The 15421-nt window shown below is 51.0% G+C and overlaps 1 protein-coding gene across 1 annotated transcript in view; it reads right to left on the bottom strand.

The window, feature by feature from the left end:
* The window catches only part of TRAP1 (TNF receptor associated protein 1), a 50548-nt gene that overhangs the window by 16990 nt on the left and 18137 nt on the right, over nt 1-15421 (bottom strand). The window contains exons 2-5 of the mRNA XM_059155041.1: nt 6203-6367; nt 4966-5048; nt 3663-3803; nt 536-607 (exon numbers count right to left, since the gene is read on the bottom strand). Of these exons, the coding sequence (XP_059011024.1) occupies nt 536-607; nt 3663-3803; nt 4966-5048; nt 6203-6367 (461 nt within the window). The remainder of the gene's footprint in view (nt 1-535; nt 608-3662; nt 3804-4965; nt 5049-6202; nt 6368-15421) is intronic.

Here is a 15421-nt window from a genome sequence, read left to right as displayed (position 1 = left end):
AGCCCAGGGCCACCAGCCTCCAACTTGCTGCTGGCAGAGGTCCTGTGACCACCCACCCCTCAAGGGTCACATGGCAGCCACAACCCCCGGGGCACGTCCTCCCCACAGAGCTGACCACCCACCGGCGTGACCTATTCTTGTGAACAGGGCTGAGGATGGAGAGGAAGGATGACCACCTCTGCCGGGCCCCTCCACCTCAAGCAAGTCCTGAGTGATGGAGAAACACAGAGCCAGAAGGGTGCACTCCAGACCGACGGACAGGCTTGGAGCCTGAGGTTGGCTGATTTCTAGCTACGGAAAAAGTGCTGAATTCTACCTCTTTGTCTACAAAGAAAAGAAGCCAGGGGTCCCTGTGAGGGATAAAGCGCCCCCACAGCGCCAACACGGAGCTGGCACCTGAAGTCTGCTGGGTCCTGCCCTCTCTGGTCAGGGAGGCCTCGGGGACAGAGCCCCGAGCCCTGAAGGGGCAGAAAATGCAGCACCTGAGGAGGGGACCATGGGGGGTGGGGGAGGGGTGGGGGAGGATGGGGTTTACCTTTGATCCTGACCTGGCAATTGTTCCCAGGTTGGCTACCAGCTCTTCCTGTGTCATCCCGATGCCAGTGTCCTGAGGAGAGAGGCACGCTAAGCTCCAAGGCCAGCACCTGGGAGCTGGGACGGACGTGAGTGGACAGCCCCAGGGGGCAAGTGGCATCAGTTACACGTGCTAGGCAGGACTCGGGGAAGTCAAAGCACACGCCATCATGGGGACCAGTTCTAGTCCTGGGGGCTGGGCCGCACCAGAACGAACCCTGCTAGCAGAGAGACCCAGAGAGCCAAGAGACAGAAGAGAGTCCAGAAACAGCTGCACAGATTGTGTCCCTTGATTTGTGACAAAGGCTCTGAGAGAACTCGACGGGAAAGGAAAGCAGATGGCGCTGAAACTGCGCCCACCCTCGGCCCCCCTCATACCAGGCCCCCAACAGCTCAGACGCACAGAGGACGGGCAAAGACTGCACAGCTTCTACATGAAAACACGGGAGGAAATCGGACCGTGGAAGAGGCAAAGATTTCTTAAGTTCCTAAAAGCATGCGACAGAAGGAAAAAGTGATCAACCAGGCTTCACGACAATTAAAATCTTTTGCTTTTCAAAAACCACCATGAAAATTAAAAGGCAAACCACAGACTGGGAAAAAAATACTTGCAAAGTATGTATCTGATATGGATATTAGATCCAGAATGTATAAAGAAGTCTTGTAACCCAATTAAAAAAAAAAACGACTTGATTAAAAATGAATCAGAAAGGCGCCTGGGTGGCTCAGCTGGTTAAGTGGCTGCCTCCGGCTCAGGTCATGATCCTGGAGTCCCCGGATCGAGTCCGCATCAGGCGCCCTGCTCGGCAGGGAGTCTGCTTCTCCCTCTGACCTTCTCCCCTCTCATGCTCTCTCTCTCTCTTTCAAATAAATAAATAAATACAATCTTTAAAAAAGATGAATCAGAAATCTGGACATTTCACAAGGAAGATACAGAAACGGTAAACAGGTGACAAGACGCTCACGACTGACCATGAATCATGAGGGAAACGTCCATTAAAATCCCACCGTGGGGGCGCCTCAGTGGGTTAAAGCCTCTGCCTTCGGCTCAGGTCATGATCTCAGGGTCCCTAAGCAGGGAGCCTGTTTCCCTCTCTCTCTGCCTGCCTCTCTGCCTACTTGTGATCTCTCTCCCTCTCTCTGTTGAATAAATTAAAAAAAATTAAAAACAACAACAAATCCACCATGGGCGCCCGGGCGGCTCAGTCGGTTATGGGTCTGCCTCACGCTCAGATCATGACCCCTGGGTCCCGGGATTAAGCCTCATATTGGGCTCCTTGCTACTCCTTCTCCCTCTGCCCCGTCATGCTTGCTCGGTTCTCCCTCTCTAGTGCTCTTAATTAATTAAAAAAAAAAAAAAACAAAAAAAAAAAACAGTGATGCCTGCGTGGCTCAGTGGGTTAATGCCTCTGCCTTCAGCTCGGGTCATGATCCCAGGGTCCTGGGATCGAGCCCCGCATCGGGCTCTCTGCTCAGCAGGGAGCCCGCTTCCTCCTCTCTCTGCCTGCCTCTCTGCCTGCTTGTGATCTCTGTCAAATAAAATAAATAAAATCGTTAAAAAAACAAAACAAAAAACCTCACCCAGCCGCTGGAACGGCCCCAATCTCTGTGGCCGACAGTAGCTGGCACTGGCAAGGACCACAGCAGTGGCCTCCAGCCACTACTGCCAGGCAAGCACGTGGGGACACCAGCTGCAGGTGGCTGGCGACTCACAGTTACACACTCTCCTGGAGCCAGCATCCCCACTCTTAGGCATGCACCTGAGAGAAATGAAAACACGTGTCCAGAGCAGCTTTACTCCTAACACCCCAAACTGGAAACAAGCCGAAGGCGCGTCATGGCGAGTGAACCCTGAGCGCGTGCCACACGTGAGGCAGAACACTTCTCCGGGAGAAAACGGGACACGCACTGCACCGGGGTGAAGCTCACAGCATTCTGCAGAGGGCAAGTCAGACCAAACTGTGTTTCTATGGAATTCTAGAAAATACAAACCCGAAGGGGCAGAGAGCACATGCACGGTTGACGGGCTGGGAGGGAGTGGAGGTCTGGGGGAAGGAATCAGGATGGCGGCGCACTAGCAATGTGTGCACCTGAGCCCGCTGAATTTTTCTGTGTGTAAATCTTACGTCAGTAAAGCTTCCTACAACAGCCGTAGAAACGGCACCCGCATGCAGCCCAGATGGCACGAGCCACAAGACGGCACAATAGACCCCCGCCAGCACCGTCCCAAGCAGCCAAACCCAGCTCCCTGAAGCCCGGGTCGGAAGCATCCGCTCAGAGCCCCCGACGCTCACCCTTCCGCCTTGCAGTCGTCCCCCCAGTTCGGCCATCACCCCAGACCCTGAAGAAGCTGTTTCGGCAACACGGGGTCCCTCAACCACGGCTTGAGGAGTCCCTTGCTTCTGTTTTCTTTCTGACCTTGCTATTTTCAAGAGGCTACAGAAGCCTCGAGTACTGCTTCATTTAAAGCAAGACCACCGATCCGAACGGCAGGCTGTGACGAGACAGTACTGCAGGATATTCAATGACGCGGGGAAACATGCATTACGGGAGGAAAACTACAGTTAAAAATGTAAAAAGGGGGCGCCCAGGTGGCTCTGTTGGTTAAGCCACTGCCTTTGGCTCAGGTCATGATCCCGGAGTCCTGGGATCGAGTCCCGCACTGGGCTCCTAGCTACACTGGCGGTCTGTTTCTCCCTCTGACCTTCTCCCCTCTCACGCTTTCTCTCTCTAATAAATAAACAATCTTAAAAAAAAAAAAAATGTAAAAAGGGAGCACTAAAAATAACACAGAACTTAACAATGTTTAGCTGTGTAAATAAACGCAGACATCAAAAACCCATGCTAACAGTCGTCAGCCTCAAATGATGGGGCAATTCTAAACCTGCTTTTCTGTGTGTCTGTGTTTTCAAATTTTCTAGATTGAACAAGCATTATTTTTACAGCAAACTAAAACAAGAGTCGACAACTCTTGATGTGCAGATGGCATGTCACTTGGAGCCTGGAGAAAGAACAAAAAGGCCCGTCCAGCTCCCCTGGTCCAGGAGCGCAGAGGGCCGGTGCCCGCGGCGGGACACCCAGAGGCCCACCTGGATGGTGATGGTGCCTTTCTCGGCGTCTGTCTGCAAGTGGATCTCCATTTCCGGCAGCGTCCGGCCTTCTGACAGCAGCCTGTGGCGCAGCTTCTCCAGGGCGTCACTGGCGTTGGAGACCAGCTCGCGTATGAACACCTGCGGGAGGAGAAAGAAGGTGCAAGTGCCGCAGGCCGTCCTGGTCAGCAGCCGCAGTGTTTATTCCAAGTCGGGGGAGAAATGCCAAAGTATATTGCGTGTTTTAACCATAAAGACTTCCCACTTTTCTCAGAGACGGTTTCTCCAGGGCAGGTCCCAAAATGACTGAAGGCCCAGGGCTTCTCCCTGATGCAGCTGCTTTTAAGGAGTGAACCCGAACCTTGCTGCTCTGTCCTGAAAATCAAGCAGGTGCCAACCTGCGATGTCGGCTCCATCCTGAAGAGCCCCGTGCCCCCACTGCTTGCCCAACTCCGGACACGGATGTCAAAATATCCCCCAATACCTGTTTCTTCTACTCCTTGAAAAGAACTCTCTGGCTTCCTTCAACAAAGGCCTACCGTGCTCAGGGGAGGAAAGGGCCACATGGCGCAACCACCCGTCTGTATCTGAGAAGCACCTTCCCTCAAACACACCTTCCTCCTGCAGGTGCAAGAGGAAGCGTGGTGATGGGACCCCAAGAGCACAGAAGCTGGAGCTCACGGGGATGCCTGAACAGGGTATGCAGCAGCACGAGACCGGGAAGTATTTCCCAAAAAGTCTCTCTTAACTTCGGAGTTTGGTGCTTTACCCTTCCTCAAAATTCCCCTCTGCACTCTAGCAATACGAGCATGGACACGACAGACTATTTGTTCTCGCTTCTCCCACAGTCTGTCGCTCCTCCCAGTCTCTGCTCTCTCCACATGGGGCCGGGGGCTTTGCTCCCGTAGTCCCACCGTCCATCTGGTGGCCACCCACCAGGTGACACAGTAACGCAGGGCCACCGAGCATACTGCCACCCCCACAGAAGTGAATCCCAGGGCCCCCATGCCAGTATCGAGGGGTTGGGGCGGGAGAGGAGAGATTCTAAACCATCAGCAAAAATAACTTCCAGAGTCAATCTAGCACAATCCTCGGGGCCTCTCTGTCCATGAAACCCAAATGGATTTAATGAAAACACTCGTGCGGGTAGCTAAGATCCAGGTCTGTCCAAATCTGATGCGTTCTTACAGCTGTTATACTACCTGGCATGTCTCTAAAGCAACATAAAAATCGTTTTTGTTTTTTTTTTTTTTCCCCAAAAAGAAACGCCACTAGCAGTGGAACTGAGGAACGGACACAGCACCTCTTTCTCTGAGTACAAGGAACGGGCAACAATGTCCAGAAGCTTCTTTGTCTCAGCCTGGAACTCGTGTTTGGAAACGGAACCTGGTAATGAATCACAGACAGACGCAGTAAAATGCAGTTTCTATTTTCATGGAAGAATATGCGATATAACATTCAAAAGAATGTTTCAGGTAACAAATTTTAAACATTTTTCAAAAGAGTGAACAAAAGGGGTCCCCAGCTGGCTGAGTCAGTGCAGCGTGCGACTCTTGACCTTGGGGGTTGTGAGTTCAACCCCACGTTGGGTGTAGAGATTACTTTAAAATAAATCTTTTAAAAAAAAAAAAAGTGAAAAAGAAATGAAGTCACTGGGGTTCTCAAGCAGGAGGCATCAGAGAGGACAAGCCAGGGGCACCCCCTCTCGCCACAGGAAGGGGCAAAGGGAACCTCCCCTGCTTCCCACCAATGAGACCTGTCGCTTTAGGACAGCTCAAGGGTCTGTTGAAGGTGGCACTTCCCAAGGACATGAGAATCAGATTGGCTCTAACAATCAGACCCTAGATTCTATTCTTCAAAACTGTGGTTTCTGGGGTCCCAAGCTAGCTCAGCTGGTTAAGCGACTCCCTTTGGCTCAGGTCATGATCCCAGGATCCTGGGATTGGGCCCCATATTAGGCTCCCTGCTCAGTGGGGATCGTGCTTCTCCCTCTCCCACTGCTGCTTTGCCTGGTTGTGCTCTCTCACTCTGTCAAATAAATAAAATCTTAGAAAAAAATAAAGCTGTTTCCAAATTAATTATTCAGAAAGCAAACAAACAAGACCTCACTTCTTAACCCAAACATCAGAGACTGTGTTGTCCTCTCATGTGAAAGTCAGAAATGGACACATGTGGGGACCAGCTCTCAATGGGCTCTGGAGCCTGCTTTTCTAGACTCCTGAGCTGACAGGCCAGCTCGAGAGGGCAGGTCTGCGTCGGCACGGCCAATGCCGGATTTACACCCTGCTTCCATGATCACTAGCAGATGTGCCGTGAATCCCCACTCTGAGAAAGGGGGCCGGCCGCAAGCTCACGGGTGACCACCAGAGGGGGCAAGACACACCAGGACGACTGTGAGCAGCTCCTGGCCAAGCCGGAAACGGAGGATGCTTTGTTTGGGGGAACCCTCCCTCCGACTAAACCTTTGACTAAAGCAAGTGCGTGGCTCTATCCATCACTGTCTCTGCCTCAAGCGCTTCCCCTGCCCGGTTTCACAGTACCCTGCACGGTCTCGGTGCTGCTGATAATGGAGTGCAGGGGCTCCTCCGTCTGGCCCTCCGCGGCCTGTGAGCTGAAGAACCGCCCAGCCTGGAAGCTCGACGCCAGGCTTCGCCTGGGGCTCCTGGACAAGGCCGGGGTCCGCCAAGGACACAGAAAAGGTTTTCCTGGAAAGACAAACATGCAGGAAGAACACTGAGTAAGACATCGGAAGCACGTCTGCTGGGTCCTGCAAACGCTCCCGTGGGGATCTCTAAGGCAGGCCGGTGCTCAAAAGCTCCACTGTCCCCCAGGGGCAATCGAAGTGACCGGACGCTGAGCAGCAGTGGGCATCTCGGATGGGACTGGGTGCACTCGGGGTGGCAGGGCTGGACACACAGCGGGCACGTCAGCATACACTTTGGCGACATACCCTTACACATATCAAATTCCAAGAAGAAATCCCAACTCAGGCAGAGGGGCAGGACATGGGCAGAAGCCTTCGTCCCCACTGCCCACAGGGGCCCCAGAGAGATCTTGCACAAACCCACCCAAGGTCCAGTGTGCCTCGGTGCTCATGGTGTCCCAGAGCCCAAGTCGCACACAGCAGCCTTCCTTACTCTGTGACAATCATGAAAAAGAGGAGGAAAAAAATATAGCCCTAAGAGGGATCCAAATTTTTATATTAATGTTCCGAAATAGTCCTCACCATGTTCTAAAGAGACCTCAATGAAGAGTTTTCCTTTTTGTCCAAAACTGTCAGGTTTTTAAAAAAAGAACATTTTATTATTTATTATTATTATTTTTTTACAGATTTTATTTATTTGACAGAGAGCAAGAGAGGGCATGAGGTGAGGGAGAGGCAGATGGAGAGGGAGAAGCAGTCTCCGTGCTGAGCTGGGAGCCCGATGCAGGGCTCGATCCCAGGACCCCGGGATCACGACTTTAGCTGGAGGCTGACGACTGAGCCATCCACAACTGTCATTAAAAAAAAAAAAAAAAAAAAAAATTAGTGTATTTAAAAGCTAAAAACCAGCAAATGATCTCCCCTACCTCATACTCAGGAAGGGGGCTCGTGGTGTTTCACGATAGTTCTCTGACTTCTTCCCAGCAAGTGGACTAAGGAACAGCGAGGGAGGAAGGCAAAGCCCCCGCCCCAGCTGTCTGCAGCCTGGCGTGCAGGACAGCCGCCCTCTGCAGACACCTCCAGCCCACCCGGCAAGACAGAGCCCACCCCAGCAGCAGCCCTTCAGGACAGCATTGCTCACGGACTCCAGGACCATCAAGCAAGCCAAAGCAGGCTTGGTTTAGTCGGTGCTTAATGCCCAAGGCTTTCCAGGAGGCAGGTCAGACACCGCAGGACGCCCCGTATGAAAGTCTAGATCTGCAGGAGCTGCCCCGCCTGCTGCATACGACACACGACACACGTCCAGTCAGAAAGGAATGATTCACAACGACCAGGAAGGACCTAGAGGTTTCAAAACAACATTATCAACTTGCACGTTCCTACAGGGTATAAAAACTGGCCTTTCCTTTAAGCTTATTCCTGATTTACAAATAACATGACCTTTGCCTTTACCTCTATGCACTACACCTTAAAAAGTATCTAAATAAGGACACCAGGATGGCTCAGGAGGTTAAGCCTCTGCCTCCGGCTTAGGTCATGATCCTGGGGTCCTGGGATCGAATCCCACATCGGGCTCCACACTCAGCACAGAGTCTGCTTCTCCTTCTCTCCCTCACCCTACTCACGCAAGCTCTCTCTCAAACAAGTGAACAAAATCTTTAAAAAAATTTTTAAAAAGTACAAATATTCAATTTCCAGTCTAAATATTTAATTATCTGGGCCCACCTGCAATGTTCACTTTATCCACACAGCTTAAAAATTAAAATAACAACTTAAATAAGGGCGCCTGGGTGGCTCAGTCAGTTAAGCCTCTGCCTTCCGCCCAGGTCATGATCCTGCTAGTCCCAAATCGAGTCCTGCATCGGGCTTCCCGCTGACCTTCCCCTCTCATGCTTTCTCTCTCTCAAATGTTAAAAATCTTTAAAAATTTTTAAATAAAAACAAAAAACACATCCCACAGATAATTCCATTTCAGCACACAGAGCTCCTTACTCTTTTTAACAAACAAGTAACATCCCACGGCAGTGGCTCCGTGTTTAGGACCCAACTGCTGGAGGTTTAAGCTGCTTCCAGGCTTGTGCTGTTAGAAATAATGTCCCATAGCGCCAAAGAGTCCCTACAGCACATCACCCTGCTTTACGGATGGCAGGAGTCGTGCAAAAGATGTGCATGTTTCACACCCCCATGCACAAGAGACACAGGCAGGAGGAACCAGAAACCTGTGAGATCGTTTTCCCGGGCTGCTGGAACGAAGCACCCCCGCCAGAGGGCTAACAACAGCCCAAACAGCCCCTCGTGGTTCTGGTGGCCAGAAGTCCAAGACCAAGGTGTCGGCAGGGTAGGTTCCTCGCAGAGACTCTGAGAGGTCGGTCCATACCTCTGCCGGCTCACGGTGCTGCCAGCAGTCCCTGTGTCCCTGACTCACAGCAGCCTGGCTCTGATCTCCACCTATGTCACTCCCCGGGTGTGTCTCCCCTGTGTCCCGATCTCTGCATCAGACACACCAGTGATGCTGGATTTGGGGCTTCCAATTCAGTACACCCTCCTCTTTATGTACACCTGCAAAGACCCCGTTTGCAGACAAGGACACTAACACAGTATCCAGCAGTAGCACCCCGACATATCTTTTGGGGGCACACAATTCAAACCGTAAGAAACGGATTACCTAGAAGTGTGTGCCATTTCCTGGGCTTGCTGTAGCCAAGCACCACGGACTGTGCAGCTGAAACCACAGCAACCGTCCATCTCAAGTTCTAGAGGCCAGAAATCTGAAATCAGAGTGTTGGCGGGGTTGGCTCCTTCTGAGACCGTGAGAAGAACCTGCTATGGGCCCCTCTCCTCGGTTCCATAGCCTCCGGCGTCCCTCGGCTTGGACACGGTGTCGTCCCTCTTGCGTGTCACTCTGCGTCCAAATCCCACCGCTTCATAAAGACACAGTCACGCTAGACCAGGCCGGCCCTAACAGCCTCATCTTAACTTGGTCAGCAGCAAAGACCCAATTTCCAAATAACCTCACACGGACAGGTCACGGAGGTCAGGATTTCAGCATCTTTTCGGGAGGCAGCAACTCAACCCCATAACATGGGGACGAGACAAAAAGAGTGAGGGGGTGGGGACAAGACAGCAGAGCTGAGGGGAATGTGACCTTTCTGTGTATGCCCTTTTGTGTGTCCAACTCTCAGAACCATGGTTCTCGCACGACCGAAGAGAAACCAGAAGCGCCTATGGGGTGTGGGGAACACTCAGAAAAAAACTGTAGCAGATGCCCAGAGCCATTTTATGAACATAAGCACCTAAAGGACAAGAACTAACCTAAGTGGCTTCAGAAAATGGTGCTGGGGGCGGGGGGGTTGCCTGGGTGCTCAGTTGGTTAAGTACCTGCCTTCGGCTGGGGTCATGATCTCCTGGGATCGAGTTCCACATCAGGCTCCCTGCTCCTTGGGGAGTTTACTTCTCCCTCTGCCTCTGTCTCTCGGGAATAAATAAAATCTAAAAGAAACCCAACCCCCCCCCAAAATGGTGCTGTGGCTGTCCAGGGAGCCTCCGAGAGTACCACACACGGTCGCTGACGCAGCATCGTCACCGCCTTGAAAACCGTTTCCGGCAGCTACTCAGCTCAGGCAATTAAGTACCCTATGGGTCCCGAGTCAGGAGGAAGCAGTCGCCGGAGGAGGGGAGGGGAGGCCTGGCGGCACCACACTGGAAATGGATGCGAGAGTCTCAAACATGGGTGTGTGTGTGTGTGTGTACGCGCGCGCACACGTATTCACACATGTGTGTGCATGTCTGGCCCGGAGGCCAGGAAACAGCAGCAGCAATGAGCACACCTGCACAGGGAGGACAACTGTCCCAGAACGGGCCACTCGCAAGTCCCTGTCTCCGGAAACACCTCAGTCCTCGAGCTGTGCTGGACGGTCACCCTTCCCGGCACCCAGACCCTGGTGTGTAAATGCTGTTCTCCGGGGCTGCTGACGAACACAAAGGTGGTGCCAGAAAGGGAGGAAGGGACCCAAGGATGGGGTGCTTCAAGAGTGCACAGGCTCCCAACAGGAAGGCAACCCCGAAGGAAAAATCTAGGACCGTCTGGGCAACAAGAGGGTAACGGTCCGCGCAGTAAGCTTACAGCCAGCAAATAAACTAATTATCTGTTAGTCCGTGCTTGAAGGACTTGTAAACCAACGGGGGAGAAAAGACCTCTTCCTCACAGCAGAATCAACTAGTGTCTAAGAAATGGAGGATACTGTCACCACAGGGCAAGCACAGCAGCAGCTGTGACGGGTACAAACGGCTGATAGTTTAAACATCCACGAGAACATTTGCACAGTCTCATAGGATCCCCCACAAGACACCATCGATTTCAAAGAGAAAACCAGTCGTTTGCCGAGAAGTGGCAGATACCTCCTGACCAAATGACCACAGTCACCGTCACCAGGAAGAAGACGGGTCAATGCCCTGTAATCGTGGTAGCGTGGGAGGGCAGGGCCTCCCCACCCCGGTCTTCTTGCCAAAAATGCCTCTCAACCTAATCATAAAACCACCACCAAACAAACCCTGTTCTAGGGCTATCTATGAAATCAGGGGCAGTACTCTTCCTGGCTGTCACAGTAATGAAGGACACCCCCAGACCGAGGAACCATCACAGCCCGAAAGGCCCTGCAGTGTAGGGTCCTGGACAGAGAAGAACATCGGTGGGGAACCGGGCTCAATGTGCGCAAGACGGGCCCGCAGGCGAGCACCACGGCTACTGCAGTTTCTAATCCTCGTACCACGGTGACATAAGATGCTAACTAACATCAGGAGAAAGTAAGGGAAGGGGACCCTGCATACTCCCTCTGGAGCAGCTCAGTTAAGGTTCAAAATACTCCAGAACAGAAAGTTTCAAAGCAGAAAATAGAACTCTAAGGAACGTTCTCGTACATGTGTCATCTCATTCCTGCACGGACACACATCAGGGTACAGATCTACAAGTGGGATCACCGGGTCCCAGGTTATGTCCAGTTTACACCGTGGCCGATGCTGCCAAGTCACCCTCCAGGGACCGCTGGCTCACATCCCGGCAGCAGCATGGGCGGGGTCACCTCACACACCCGCCAAGATGGCATTAGGGAAGCTCTGGACCTTTGCCCACCTTTTTACTGTAGTTTTCATTTACGTTTCTCTTGATACGAGCAAGACTGAGCACCTATCCTTATTTTTAAACATTTTTTCTTTTTTTCATGATGAACTGTTGATAGTCTATGATCATTTTTCTACTATAATATTTTTCTGACTGACTTGAAAGAGCACCTCATAGTTTCATGTAGTCATTCTTTGTTGTGGTTTTCCAGTAAGCTGTACCTAGTATGACAATGACGACGACGGCAGGCACCAGCACACACCCTGTCCCCATACAGAAGAGCAGCCTGGCCGTGGGCCCAGGGGCTGCCTTAGTCTCCCTGCCACCAGCCCCCTCCCCGCATCCTTGTCCTGCTCGCCATTCTGGCATCTGGAGAGGACATGGGCAAGGTCCAGGCTCCATGTCAGCATGTCTGGGGCAGCTGGGTCCTCCAGACAGCTCCCGTGTGCTTCTCCCAGGGGGCCCCCCATCGCCCCGACATCAGTTGTGGAGAACAGCGCGTCGATGACGCCTCCACACTCACAGTCGAGTAGCTACAGGGGTTAATGGCCCAGATGCTGGGCGTAAATGATGGTGGGTTGTGGCAGAGTCATTGGTGGTACCTCGCACAGCTTCTAGCACCGGCATAGCTTCTGTTCCACCTTCCGGATGGGGAGCAGGCCAAGCATGGCCGTGGACTCCGTGACTTTGACGCAGCTGTCCTGGGTGAGGTCGCGGCCTTCCAAAATCAGTCCTACTGGTAAAGGCCTTCCTCACGCCAAGATTCAACACCGTTTTCCTATGTCTCACTTTCCCTACTCCTGTTGTTTCTCCCACTGAGTATGATCTTTTTGGAATAATCTGCTATTCATGATGGGAGAAACAGAAGTCCTCCTCATTAGGAAAAAGGAACCAACAACCAATCCGTATTTCCAGCCAGGGCTTTCAGACTTCCCCTTATAATTCCAAGACTAGATCAACAGCACTGCTGAGAGCAACTTTCCGTGCTGCCTGGACAAGTAAACCAAAAAGGGGACTCCGCCCGAGGGAGACAGGAACACTACCTACACCGCAGCTGTCTTCAAGCTGCTCTACACCCTGAAGGAAACACCACAAGCCTCGATGCCAGGCGGCAAGCACTGCGTGTTCAACTGTGCGGTGCTTCGGGGTCACACAAAGTGGGAACGATAGTTAGGATCTGACACCGCACACACCCCTGCCAGTGCTCACACCGTCTCCCCCGGCTGCAAGCATGTCCCTCTCTCCGCCCCAACTGCTTCAGAGTCCAGTGTGAGGTCCTCCCGTCCCCACACCCTGTAAGCGCCCCTCCCGTTGGGAATTCACAGCGCTTACTTCTGATGCCACTGGCCACTTGTTTCGAACTGCAGCTCTAAGCCAGCTTGGGGCGTTTCTAGGTTGTTGTTGTTGTTTTTTTTAAGTAGGCTCCACACCAGTGCGGAGCCCGGCTTGACCTCACAACCCTCAGATCCATACAACATTCGGACACATAACCAACTCAGTCCCCCAGCCACCCCTCTACTACTGACTTTGCTCACAGAGAACGAGTCACCACCCCAGGGCAGGAACAAGTCTGTTTCTTAGTACCAAACTCAAGGAAGGCAAGAGTCCCCAAACTTCTCCCAACTACCCAGCCTCTAGTGCAGAAGCAGCTCTCGTTACAAATATGCAACTTCTGGGGCGCCTGGGTGGCTCAGTGGGTTAAAGCCTCTGCCTTCAGCTCAGGTCATGATCCCAGAGTCCTGGGATTGAGCCCCGCATCGGGCTCTCTGCTCAGCGGGGAGCCTGTTTCCCCCTCTCTCTTCTGCCTGCCTCTCAGCCTACTTGTGATCTCTGTCAAATAAATAAATAAAATCTTTAAAAAATATATGCAAATTTTATCACCACAAACATCACCATATGCAGACACAGGACATTTGGTCAGTTTAGTGGTCCTGCAGGGCGATGTCTCGTGAGGAAGCAAGATTTAAAAATGTAACTGCCTACAGGGCAGCCAAGTAAGGCAAAGAAGTCCAAACACACGGGGTACTTTTTTGTTTTAATCACTCATTTCCCCTCTACATCTACCATTGTTCTTAATATGGTTGTTTGTTTTTAAAGATTGTATTTATTTATTCATGAGAGACATACAGAGAGGCAGAGGGAGAAGCAGAGGCAAAGCAGGCTCCCCACTAAGCAGGGCTCAGTGTGGAACTCGATCACAGGATCCTGAGGTCATGATCTGAGCCAAAGGCAGATGCTTAACACACTGTGCCACCCAAGCACCCGTTCTTACTAGGGTTTTGCTTTTTATATCAACATCTACTTTGTTAAGGATTATTTATCTACTTGACAAAGAAAGAGTGCATGTGCACAAACTGGGAGGGGTAGAGGGGGAGGGGGAAGAAGGCTTTCCACTGAGCAAGGAGCCCAATGTGGGGCTCAGTCCCAGGACCCTGAGATCATGACCAGAGCCAAGGGCAGACGCTTAACCGACTGAGCCCCCCAGGCACCCCTTATAATGACATCTTAAGTACTTTAGATATGGACACAGTATTTTAAACCATGAGAAACATGTAGACTGTTCTCCTGGAATTACATATCCCAATGGACAGTCTCCCTTTTTACGGGGGAAACAAGTAAGAATAATGTAACGATTTACTACAGAGTGCCACTGCTGGGTCAGCAGGCCGAGTTACAGCCTCCCCCCAAACCTCCTGTGGATACCAACCATGGACTTCGGAACCACAACAAAAGGACTGCCTAAAAGGCTCTGGAGAAATCAGCAAAAGCAGGCACATTCTGGATGAGAGCAGACACTTTCTGGCTGAAAGAACCAGAGGAGAGAGTAGAGTAACCATAAAAGGTGGAAGGCGTGTGTGTGTGCAGAAAGGAGAGAGTAAGAGAAAGGGAGCCCCCAGTTTGGGGAATAAACTCTTTTAAGTCTCTGGCTGACCCCTGGAACCATGCATGTGTAGAGCAGACTGGAAACAGCCCATTAAGGATAAAAGAATAGAATGGTTCTGTTTGTGGCTGGGCTCCAACCAGTTTAATGACCCACCTGAAAACAAGAACTACTCTTCAGAGGAATATAACAGAATCTAAAGACTCCACAAGGTAACATCCACCATGTCCAGGATGCAGTAACAAGTTACTCCACACACAGAGAAGCAGGAAAACATGACCCCTATGCAAGAGAAGGGTCAATCAATGGCGACTGGTGCCAAGAAGATTCAGATGTTGGAATCAGAGGGTTTTAAAACAGTCATTACAATCCTATATGACCTACAGCAAAATATGCTCAAAATTAAAGGTGGGAAATTTCAGAGACATAAACTATAAGAGAAGAACCAAGTGAAAATTCTAGGCATAAAAAATACAGTATCTAAAATTTAAAAAATAATTAGGAGGCTTAACTACCAAGTGGAGATACCAGAGAAAAGTCTGTGAACTTGAAAATAGACTGACAGGAATTATTCAGTGTGAAACAGAAAAAAAGACTAAAAATAAATGAACAGGGTCTCAGGTATAGACAGAAAAAAAGAAAAAAGATATACATGAACTGGAATTCCAAAAGGAGAGGAGAAAGAGAACAGGGCAGAAAAAAAAAAAAATACTTGAAGAAATGATTGAAAATTTCCCCCAAAGTTTGTCAAAGACATCAATTTACAGACTCAAAAGCTCAGTAAACCACGAGCAGGATAATTTTAAAGAAAAGCACCCAGGTACATCATAGCCAATTGCTGGAAACCAATTAAAAAAAAAAAAAATCTTGGACGCAACCAGAGAAAAGTGACACATTACATGGGAAAATAATAATGTGAATGACAGGGGCGCCTGGGTGGCTCAGTGAGTTAAAGCCTCTGCCTTCAGCTCAAGTCCTGGTGCCAGGGTCCTGGGATCTAGCCCCACAATGGGCTCTCTGGTCAGCGGGGAGCCTGCTTTCCCCCCATCTCTCTCTGCCTGCTTTTGCCTACTTGTGAACTCTGTCAAATAAATAAATAAAATCTTAAAAAAAAAAAA

The sequence above is a fragment of the Mustela lutreola genome, chromosome 17 (assembly GCF_030435805.1).
Source record: "Mustela lutreola isolate mMusLut2 chromosome 17, mMusLut2.pri, whole genome shotgun sequence".
NCBI classification, from domain to species: domain Eukaryota; kingdom Metazoa; phylum Chordata; class Mammalia; order Carnivora; family Mustelidae; genus Mustela; species Mustela lutreola.
This window is presented reverse-complemented; position numbering and strand designations above follow the sequence as displayed.